Here is an 11,781-nt window from a genome sequence, read left to right as displayed (position 1 = left end):
TAGCGCCCAAATGACTTTACCACCTTGAGGGTTATTATGGTCTATCAAGCTTTGCATATAGGGTCACACTCCCTCTCACATTACGACGTCAAAGTAAAATAATAACTTATTTTGGTATCACTAGATAAAGGCGAACCGTTATAGCTATCCATTAGGCCCTTTACAATTGATTCTTAGTTTCCCGCCCGCGTCCAAAGTAGAGAATTGCAACATATTTAATTATTTTATTTATATTTTGGATTTTCTCTTTTAAAATAACTTTTAATGACTCCCATTTGCTACTTCCTGACTATGATCATTAGCTATAATGATGAATAAACAAAGAACATAACTGTACCAGTACTTATGTACAAAATCAAACATAGTTGTAAAATAATTAAATGCATGTTCCTTGTCAAAACGGGTTGATGTAGGTTGCGACCACTTGTTTTAAAATAAAGAAAATAATAGATAATTAATAATATAATTAAAAGTCACCTCATCCCTTGTTTTCAACCATGAAACATGCAGGAAACTAAGAATTAATTGTGAAGGGCCTTAGTACCAACAGGAAGCTAGTATATAGGTATCCACATTGTAAGGATTGTAAGCCCCCCACCCCCCCTTACACACACACCCCTACACACATCGCCTGTCAGTAAAATGTGCAACTAAGAAATAAGACAAGGTTTAAAAAAGGAATTAAACAACACAATCATAAATTTAGCTTGTGTAACGTTGCTTACCTGTTTACCAGGTATGGAACTATAAATAAAATACGTCTCTATATAATGTGGGATATTACATTTATCAAGCATTGCCATAATGGATGGGTGTGGTTTTGCATGGATTTAACGTGGAACGTCATATCTTACGACGAACAATGACAATTACGTGGGTACGTTTGTTGTATTCCTAGCTCAGCTTTGACGATATGCCTGATTCCTGTTAGGACATGATTGTTGGTATTGGTAAGTAAACGAAACTAGTTTCAACTTGTACTAAGCGGCTGTGCAATAATTATGAGTAAAATTAGAGGGGGGGTGAAATTTTTGGCCAGCCAAACCGTAGACTTCTCCGTAGTCCACTTGCCCATTTTGCATACTCTGGCTATTACATTTAAGCATAAAACTCTGATTTATATTGATTTGTGTGCAACTGATAGATTTTCATCTGTATATGATCTTTTCAGTCACCCCACTCCCTCTGTTTGTTAGCTTTCGTTAGCTTTCGTGGTTCGCTATCGTGGTTAGCTTTCGTGGTTCGCTATCAATAAACTGGTAGATTCCAAATTCAGAATTGTTCAGTATTAAAGTGAGCCATATTATGCAAGACAATGTTGCATTCAATTACTTTTATTGTCACTAATCATCTGATATTCTTAATTCTTTATGACCATTTTACTATTGAATAGGTCTACTTTAATTTTAATAAACATCAGTATAATTTTGAGTTCAACGAAATGGGTTCATCATGACTAATAATAACATATTTTTAATAAAATTCGACTATGGCATAGTCTAGCCAAACCGGGAAGCGGGTGGTGGGGCCAAGCAAGTTTTGGCAAGCCGAGAGGGTGGGGTGTCAACCGATTGTTGGCAAACGTTCATGGGGCGTCTTTTTGATAAAGGAAACAGTACGGAAGCACTTAAATATGCAAATTTTCCTGCTGGCTGCGCTCGCAACATATATCTGGACCATTTAAGGTTTCAAATTGGGATACAAAAATTAAGCATGTGCAAAGGGAGGGCGATGGTGACTCAAACATCTGCAACACTGTTTGGGTCGGTTCATTGAGAATGGCCCATAACGACAACACCAAACTGGATGAAACAAAATATATTGGAAAGCTTAGTTTGCTGGTTAACAAAGTTCCTTGTATCTGATCCAGAAAGTTCACTTACTTGTGTACGTTTCAACAACACCTGTTGTCTTTATCAACACTTGATTGGTAGTGACTGCTACTGACAACCGACGCTAGAAGTAGTTCCAGCGTTGATCTTAGAGTTGCCAGTTGATTTTCCTCCAAGGGATTTTTTAGGTCCCTGTTTCAGAAAGTCATCATATATGTGAGATAGTTGGTACTGTCCTTCATCTCTGTTCATGGTGGTGCCCTCCTCTTTCTTATTTCTATAGCCTCCTTTATCCAGCGAGTGTATCTATTTTGCTCCGTGCCGATGACCTCAGCTTCCCCCCATCCAATGATGTGATTCTTGTCGACGACATGGTCAGTGATGGCCGACTTGTGTATAGTTGACAGCGATTCCTTTCTACCTGCTCTGGTGGTAACCGTTTTGCTCATTTTCTCTGCCTCACTTCTGTGCTCTTCAAGTCTTGTGCCAAACTTCCTACCTGTTTCGCCTATGTAGGACAATTCGCAGTTCTTGCAGGGTATCTTGTATACCGCATCCGTGGTGTTGTTAGGATCGCGTTTGTCTTTAGGATGTACCAGCTGTTTTCTGAGAGTGTCGTGCGGTTTCATCGCAGTAGAAATGTTGTAACTCTTCATGACTCTAGAAATTCTTTCAGTAACACCTTTAACATAGGGAAGCACAACCATGCCTTTACTTCTGGTCTTGTCATCAGTCTTTTTGTTAACTTTCTTGGGTTTGACACACTGTAATTGGTCTTTGACTTTCTTAAAGGTCCAATCAGGATACCCGCATGTTCTAAGGGCTTCGTTGACTTTCTCTTCTTCTTCCACTTTGTCTTCCTCTTCAGTCACAACGCTGTCTTTCCTATTGTACAATGTGCGTATTACACCAAGTTTTTGATGTAACGGGTGATGAGACTGATAGTTCAGGTATTGGTCTGTATGTGTTGGCTTACGATAGACCAGTAGCTTTACAGTGCCGTCATCTTTTTTCACTATCAACGTGTCTAGGAACGGGAGGCTACCTTGGGATTCTTGTTCAAAAGTAAACTTTATTGACCCCGATTTGTCAACTTGGTTGATGTGGTCGGTAAGCTGTTGGACGCAATCTTTGTTGATAACTTCTAACACATCATCCACATAACGCAACCATAGCTTTGGTCTACAATCTAAGGGTGCCGTAGCGATCGCCTGCTGTTCAAGAGCTTCCATGAATATGTTAGCCGCAATCGGAGATACCGGGCTGCCCATCGCAGTACCAAACAGCTGGCGGTAAATTTTTACCTCTAAAGGTAAAATATGTGGTAGTTAGTATGAACTCAAGAAGTTCTACCACATCCTCACTTGTTAACTTAAACCCTGTCTCTTTGTTGTAAACTCGCAACACGTTTTCTTTCTCCAGTCTACTTTGCACAATGTCTAACACTTGGTCGATGGGTGTGTTGGTGAATAAGCTCACCACATCGTGGGAGTTGAGAATGTCTTCCTCATCAATAACCACTTTTGCAAGATCTTCCGACAATTGCTTAGAATTCTTAACATGGTGTTGAGTATTGCCGACCAAAGCACCTAAAATATCAGCGAGCCATCTTGAAGTACTGTAACCGATGGTTGCCGTATAGTCAACAATTGGGCGCAAGGGGGTGTTAAGCTTATGAATTTTCGGCGTACAATATAATCTTGGCACATTTTCGGCCGTGGGATAAAGCTGTTTGTACTTCGATTCGGTGATCTTACCTTCCTTCTTGAGTGCTGTCAACTTGGTAACTAATTTCCGTTTGTACTTCTGTGTCGGGTCTGCCGGTAGTTCCTCGTACGTCTTCTTGTCTCCAAGCATGGTAGTAACTTTCTCCTCATATTCAGCTTTGTCCAAAACAACGGTCGATTTGCCTTTATCAGCAGGTAGTATTATAATATCATCCACTTTCTTCAAGTCTTTAATAGCTTTCCTTTCCTCTTTTGTGATGTTTTGTTCCGGTACTTTCGATGATTTCAACGTGCTTGCTATTTTACCTCGAAGTTGGATTCTATCGTCCTGCGGTAGGTGGGTGCACGCCAATTCGGTTGCTATCACAAATTCCTCCGCGCATATTTCTGGTGGTGAAATAGCAAAATTGAGACCTTTTGACAACACGCTGGTTTGTGCAGGATTTAATTTGTATTTCGAGAGATTGATGACCCATTTTTTGAGTTGAGTTGATGACTTTCTGAAACAGGGACCTAAAAAATCCCTTGGAGGAAAATCAACTGGCAACTCTAAGATCAACGCTGGAACTACTTCTAGCGTCGGTTGTCAGTAGCAGTCACTACCAATCAAGTGTTGATAAAGACAACAGGTGTTGTTGAAACGTACACAAGTAAGTGAACTTTCTGGATCAGATACAAGGAACTTTGTTAACCAGTTTACTATACCGATCCTGATGAATCTGTTCAATCATGGAAAGCTTAGTATCGTCATTTTGTGCGCTACAGAACCCCAAAACTTTTAAGCAGCAAGGTATTTAGCTTTATTTTTAGCAACAAAATGTTGTACCGGGAGGTTGCAGTTTTTGAGCACGCATTTAAAAGCTACCTGGTATTTTTACAGTATTATGTATGCGAGTGTTCGCACGGTGTTGGTGGCGCCAGTATTATCGTTCCCTCAAACTATATACAACTTCTAGGAGCCGTTCTATCAGCCGTTTTTAGTTGCATTGGTGTTTACTTGTTTTGCGTTTTTATTTTGACACGCTGCATTAGTTTGTTCATGTTTGGTAATAGCTGTGAAACATAAGAAACGAATTCATTCAAGTAGAATAGACAAATTTGATAAAGAGCGTAGGATCTATTAGTACACAAGTAAATCGCGCTACACGTTGAATACATTATCATCTGCCTTTGTAAATGCATCGAGTTGTTCTTATAGGTTCGTTTTTCCTTTTCTCTCTTGTCGTTAGTAAAAACGGCATTGCATTGGTACTATTTGTTACGGATGATGAACTACGGTTATTCTACAATTTTACAGAAAACACCAACATCCCAGCAAAAACACAAAATGTATTCAAACGTTATAAACGTGCTGTAAACACGTTTTGATTTTGGTCAAACGTTTAAATATCGGGTTATGTAAAGGTCATGAAAACATTTAAACAAAGTTTTATATGAAAAAAACAATACAACCAAATTATTTAAAAAAATGTTGGCAAAATGTTGTTGTAAAATATTTTTTGGCAAACATTTTTGCAACATATTTTGTCAATGCTTAATAACATTATGTTAGAAGAGTTTGTATTAATATTTCAACGTTTTATAGCCTTTATATACCCCGACCTTTAACGGGTCGGGTCATTTAAAATCGATTTGCGAAAAGTTTTTTGATACGTTCATTAATTTCTCAAAAAGTAAAAATCGCAGTTTATCACTATGAAAGGCCTGACACCAATATAAACATTTGTTTCGGTGACCCAAGTTCATGGTCATTTCCGCTTACGCACTTTTTTACAGATGGCCATAATCGGTTTCAGCGATTGCCCGAAAAAAGGTGGTATGTTTTTGAAAAGCGTTTCCGCTTGGAATGTAGATAGTTATTGTTGCTATTACTCTTCGCGATTTAATTTATGCACTCTTTAGCCGACAATTTTCAATGCATTTTACACACTAGAAATGCCGCTTGCATAAATACCGATATTTTTAACAGTATCGTTTTTGTTAACCAAAATACCATCCACATTATTTCCTAAGACTTTGATGAAACCGTAGATACCAATCGGACTGCTGGTGATGAACCGATTTTAAACTAGAATCAAAAGAACCAGCGTAGGCCCTCTCAAAATGTACTTTTTAATATATCGCGTTGTGATAAAAAGGACTGTTTTTTCCTTGTTTTTTATAACAATGAAAAGCTTTACTTTTTAATACCCCAAACTTCTCACGTAGTGTTGTCACAATTCATTCATTCATTCATTCATTCATATTTTATTTTGCCAATCACCAATCAATAATACAATGTACAAATGCGATTCAATGATGAGATTAATAATGCTAGTAGTAGCAATAATAGCAATAATGATAATAATACAAATCATGGCAATAAATAACCAATATAATAATAATAATAATAATAATAATAATAATAATAATAATAATAATAATAATAATAATAATAATAACAAAAACATTATAATAAGAATTAAACTTTATACTACAGTGCACTCTGTAGTAGGTTGCCGAATTTTGAACCTTAATCGTCGCAATTTGCCATGGGGCGACTTTTTTGGACAATAATTAGGCCATTGTCGACAATTGTCGATGTCGGCTTTTTAATTTTTATCGATTGTCGACAATGAAAATGCTTGCCGATACCAGCGCTAAAAATTAGTCACAACATTTCAACAATGTCACTTGCTGGTTTGTATTATTCCGATTAAGCGATTTTTAGACCTACTTAGCCTACATTTGCCCAAATAATTGCCCACACGATGTTCGAATATATTCCAAAAATGGCGCTGTATTCGGTATCACATAACGACAAGGTTATACTAAGATGTGTGAGACTTTCTGACACTATATTCACGGTTTTTCTACTAGCTATTCAAACCTATGACAAATTTGGCTGGTTTGCGATGTTCAATACCATTTTTCACTGATGACGCAGTGATGTCACGTCAGTACTGTACGAATTTTATTAGGCGCAGCCTCACTCGCTAGAGTTCGATCAAAGCGCTGGTGTACATACGCACGCGCTTAAAGACGCCGCATAGATGCGCAAGCGAAACAGCTGTTTCAACGCGTTGACATCACTGCCACATCGGGGTGAAAAATGGTATAGGTAATAGATTACTATGAACCCCTCGATAAAGGTTGGCAATTGAAGCAGGCGTCAGTTTAGCGAACTTTGCCTGTTTAATGCGATGCAAGTGCAAGCGCCGCCCGGACTGTGAAGGTTTCAGCATACCGAATATGGGTTTAGGTTAGGCCTATATCATGGCCTCTAGGCCCTATGATTTATATTTCGAAAATAAAGCCTAATCCCGGAGCCTAATCAATTGAGAAGGGAATGGATTTTTTCATAATAATATCAACATTAATACTTCATTAAAATTAATACGTCCATAACAAGAAGGAATGCCTCACGATTTTTTTGATATCCAGCCATAGTATTTTAATTGATTACACTGAACATGAAGCTATATCTCTACTAGCTTCATGCACTGAACATTTGCAGATCGGGCATGTAGTGAGTACCACATTAAATTGTGTTTACAATAAATAATATATAAACAATATTATGTACAACCACGCACCTGTGTGATTAAAGGCCTTTCTTTTATCTATTGACCTCAAAGAAAGGATTAGAATTATCATAATGCAATCCCTGACCTGTTTCCACACATTCTTAATGAGTCGCTAAGGGACCGTCCTACCGTTATACTTCAGCGAATACGTATGGTCACTATAATAAAAGACAAAGATAAAAAGACTAGTTTGCGTCTGACGTAATCTGTCAATCAAAGTCGAACACGGTTTGTTTACAAGTGTCGTGATGATATGAGTTGCTGAACACGGCGGTAAAACTGGGCGCCTTATTGTTAATTTTACACCTTCTAACATACAAACCATCTCAAAAGTTAGGTCTTTATACTAGGAAACTTTCTTTGGCGAAGGCACCATGTCAACAATGCCTAAAAAGTTGCTTTTTGCCTTGTAATTTTTCGCCATTCACTGCTATTCCTTTTCTCCGATCAGCACCAGATAAATCGACCTTCCTTTTACGCGCTAATTAACCAATCAAGGATCGTAGAGAATTTGATTGACAGTGACGTCAGACGCAAACTAGTCTTGTTATCTTTGTCTTTCATTATACACAGTTCAATGGCCTTATTGTAATCAGGCGGGCGTTTTAAAAGCACGGTCCCTGAGCACAACATGATGCGCGGGCATATTTCCGGGCAAGGAACAATAGAGATAAATTGCCTAGCAATGACGTCACATGTAATCCCAGTCTATAGTGTGATCAGAACATTATAGGCTGGTGGTCATTTATAGTACGATCAGTTCGAAAAGTCCAATGCGATTTTTAATGTATTTTCTAAAATTAAAAGAACCACTTTTTAGCGGGAATTTTTGTAAGTTACCCAGCTGAAGTTGTGAAAGGGTTGAAAGACTACAATATTACGGCATAAACAAGAATATGTTTGTTTGGTCTTTATTCCTATAGGCCCATCCCTAAAGCGTTTTCTGTAAAACGTTTTGTATTTAATTGGTTGAGATAGCGTTGGAAGCTGTAGAGGAAGCTGATAAGAAATAGACAATTTAAGGCGAGTCGAAGGGGAACATGACCCAGCGGTGTTTGCACTCAAGTTAATATTGAGACAAATAAAACTGACACACAAGAGAAATGGTATTAAGTAGATCCCCAAACTTGATATAAGAGTGTCATTTCTGCCCCATGAATGATATTTCTTAAGAGAGGAAAACGCCCAAAACTTTCGTCTTTCGTCTTGATTAATTTCTGATAAAATCAATGTATTATTATTAAGAGAACAACGGCAATTTAGAGAATTTCCACAAAATTAAAACACCGTATCTAATTTCACGCCGCTACAGTTTCGCGTAGTCAGCGAACTGCAATCGTGTATAACCTAGTGCTTATAACTCGCTACATAGGCACAGCTACTGCGCGCATCGACAAACCCTCTACCGTGTGATAGATGACATCCAGGAACCAATGAAATTCAGCGCTTTAAAGGTAAAGAAAGCCACTGACTAATGCCCACTTTCATTCCGCTTGCTGCTGCGGCAAGCGGTATATCATATCAGCTAATGAGAAGCCTTGATTGTGTCCGTTTGTTTGCAATGCGCGTGCGTCACGCCGCTCAGCGACAAGCGGTATGACAGTATGAAACCAGAATAAGAATAAGAAATACACTGCAGTTTTTCATGGTTTTAAATAGTTAAGTTAATTGTAAAAAATAGTTATATGGTTATAGATGATTTTCTCAGATGCACTGAAACGCTAAAATTAGCGCCCAAATGACTTTACCACCTTGGGGGTTATTATGGTCTATCAAGCTTTGCATATAGGGTCACACTCCCTCTCACATTACGACGTCAAAGTAAAATTATGTGGAGCATGTTGGTACTTATTTTGGTATCACTGGATAAAGGCGATCCGCCCGTTATAGTTATCCATTAGTACCAACAGGAAGCTGATATGTAGGTATCCACATTGTAAGATTGTAAGCCCCCCCCCATACACCACCCCCGCACACACACACCGCCTGTCCGTAAAATGTGCAACTAAGAAATAACACAAGCTTTAAAAAAGGAAATAAACCACACAATCTTATATTAAATTTTGTTGAAATTTAGCTTGTGTAACGTTGCTTACCTATTTACCAGGTATGGAACTATAAATAAATCACGCCTCTATAACATGGGATATTATTAGACATCTATCTAGCATTGTCATAATAAACGGGTGTGGTTTTGCATGTATTTAACATGTTTAACGTGGTAACTTCAAATCTCACAACTAACAGTAACAATTACGTGGATACGTTTGTTGTATTGCTAGCTCAGGTTTGACGATATGTGTGATTCCTGTTAGGACATGATTGTTGGTAAGTAAAATTTGAGGGCCACCCAAACCGAGGGGCGGGTGGTTGGATCAAGCAATTTTTTGGCAAGCCGAGAGGGTGGGGTGGCAACCGATTTTTGGCAAACTTTCATGGGGCGTTTTTTAAATAAAAGGCTTAGGATACAGTACGGAAACACTTGAATATGCACATTTTCCTGCTGGCTGCGCTCGCAACATATATCTGGACCATTTTAAGGTTTGCAAATCGGGATCCCAAAAGATAAGTATGTGCAAAGGGAGGGCGAGGGAGGCGGAGGGGGGGGGCGCTAAATGAGTTGGTTTGCTAACTAAACCATCCAGGACACCCCGGGTAAAATTGAAAATCAGCTCGGTGAACAAACAACACACAGTTTATTCGTAATCTTGGACTAAAATAGAAAAAGTTGCGGGCTTCGCACGCAATTATCACAGTAACCATGGTAACACACAGGGCAAATATTTTGTCAATTTTTGTCTTTACCTTCGCAGAAAACTGACCCTTGATATGTCAAAGATCATGTAAAATACTTGGACCCCAAATAGGATTTTTACAAAGATTTTTACACACTGATGTATCTAGAGGTTTTCGGTGGTATAAAAATCGCAATTTGTTTTTGAAAAAAGTTGGGGAGGAGGCTATACAAAGGCGAATTTCGTAGATCTAGTCCAATTCGGTCAATTCACCATACGACGCGCCTCCAGCGGTAGCTGGGACGAAGCCAAAATACACAGTGCATCATGGGAAAATGTCGACACCCAAAGCCCGCGTAATACGAATACAATACAGTAACATGTCATTGTGTGTTTAAATTTCAATATAATCATGGTACACTTCGTGGAGCCCGTTTGCAGCATTATTATTATCACACTCGCGTAAAAATCAAATGGTGACAAGGAAGGCGATGTCGACTCTGGAGGTCAAAAATTGGACTAGCAAGGACAACCATTGGCGGCGCATTGTATTGTGAAACGAGAGAATTAAACCAGTAAGCTCCAGTACTTACTGGAGACGTTTTGAAATCTGTCAGATTTCTTTCTCAATACTGATGTTGTTGTGACAACTTTCTGTTTACAACTCGTTGTTGCCCGTTGGTTTCTTCTTCATAAGATCGTCAGACATAGGTTGAGTTCGGTTGTATTGCTCCTCGTCTCTGTTCATGGTGGTGCCTTGTTGCCTGATTTTCACTGCTTCTTTGATCAATCGTTTGTATTGATCTGTCTCTTTGCCTAAAATCTTAGCCTCCTTCTAGTCAATGATGTAGTCTTTTTCAAGAACATGGTCTGTGATGAGCTGTGTTGGCCGCCGGCCGATTTATTGATTGCTGATTGAGAAGCTTTCTGTTCCTTCTCGTGCGAACATTTATACACGCCTTATCCGCCTCTGCCCTATGTACACGCCTTATCCGCTCACTGCACCCTAAGAAACATGCTAGTGCACCCTAATATACGGGAGGCAGGTCCTACATTTTAGAAAGATAAATAGGGGGTCATACAAATTTTGATGACCAAAATGTAGGGAGTCAGAAGATGATCACAAATACCGTAAAACCTCGTCTACAAGCCTATATAGTGTTTGTGATGAAAGCTAAATTAATACAATACATACAAATATGGCAATACAATAGATTGGTCTTACAATAATACTTGTTTGTATATGCTTGTATCTGTAATTTATTTGCTCAAATTCAATAAGGGCGCCTGGATTAATTTAGCTTTAATAAGAAGCACTCTATAAGCTTGTAGACGGGGTTTTACGGTAGTGTGGTCTTTGCTCGTTTTTAGGCATTTTGGGCGCGTTTTGAGATATTTTATGATAACCAGTCGATTTCAAATCGATGAAGGTTTTACATATATTTCAATGTATGAGTAGCCTACCACCTCGTTTTCCCGCTACGAGGCTGTGATCAGCGCCCTCGCTGTTTTGGACTTGCTCTGAAGACTGCAAACCTGTTTCTGCCGGTTTTTTATTTTTTTTTATTCGAGGACCTATTTTCTCGATAATTATACAAATAGCGACACAAATTCATGCATTATAGGCTTTACACTTTTATTAATATTCAAGCTATAATTCGCTACTATTTCTGATTATAATAGTCTAAATACCAGCCCAAAATACCCCATAAAGTTTTTGTATTTTACTGGAACTCATTAGGGTTACACAAATGGCGCATTGATTAAGTACCCTTTTTCGTTATCCACAGCCCGTCTTACACTAGAGACAGCCCATCGCCCTTAATATTACTCTTGCTTTATTGCCTGCGGGCTCTTATATTGGGTCCCACTTGGAGTGTTTAGTCGTTGTATGGGAGTCATCGGCTTCAGGCCTGCTGGC

The 11,781-nt window shown here is 38.7% G+C and overlaps 2 protein-coding genes across 2 annotated transcripts; both read right to left on the bottom strand.

Annotated features, from left to right (window-relative positions):
• Nucleotides 1-261: 261 nt before the first annotated feature.
• On the bottom strand, nucleotides 262-3,064 carry LOC140141526 (uncharacterized). The gene is made up of 2 exons (XM_072163429.1): nucleotides 2,155-3,064; nucleotides 262-302 (listed from the first exon to the last, which is right to left on the bottom strand). Exons 1-2 carry the CDS (start codon nucleotides 3,062-3,064, stop codon nucleotides 262-264), a joined length of 951 nt encoding a protein of 316 aa, XP_072019530.1.
• A 7-nt stretch (nucleotides 3,065-3,071) lies between these two features.
• On the bottom strand, nucleotides 3,072-10,608 carry LOC140141523 (uncharacterized). Its single transcript, XM_072163414.1, has 2 exons — nucleotides 10,523-10,608; nucleotides 3,072-3,987 (listed from the first exon to the last, which is right to left on the bottom strand). Exons 1-2 carry the CDS (start codon nucleotides 10,606-10,608, stop codon nucleotides 3,072-3,074), a joined length of 1,002 nt encoding a protein of 333 aa, XP_072019515.1.
• Between the last annotated feature and the right edge of the window lie 1,173 nt (nucleotides 10,609-11,781).

This window comes from Amphiura filiformis, chromosome 2, assembly GCF_039555335.1.
Source record: "Amphiura filiformis chromosome 2, Afil_fr2py, whole genome shotgun sequence".
Lineage (NCBI taxonomy): Eukaryota > Metazoa > Echinodermata > Ophiuroidea > Amphilepidida > Amphiuridae > Amphiura > Amphiura filiformis.
The sequence above is the reverse complement of the archived record's forward strand: the minus strand, read 5'-3'. Positions and strand labels throughout refer to the sequence as shown.

Bases quoted from the DNA above. Each gene is read 5' to 3' on its own strand.
- LOC140141523 (XM_072163414.1), bottom strand. From the start codon at position 10,608: ATGAACAGAGACGAGGAGCAATACAACCGAACTCAACCTATGTCTGAC. The intron at 3,988-10,522 runs GTAAACAGAAAG...TGCACAAACCAG, and splicing joins CCAACGGGCAACAACGAGTT to CGTGTTGTCAAAAGGTCTCA.
- LOC140141526 (XM_072163429.1), bottom strand. From the start codon at position 3,064: ATGGAAGCTCTTGAACAGCAGGCGATCGCTACGGCACCCTTAGATTGT. The intron at 303-2,154 runs GCACGGAGCAAA...TCATCATTATAG, and splicing joins GGGGGAAGCTGAGGTCATCG to CTAATGATCATAGTCAGGAA.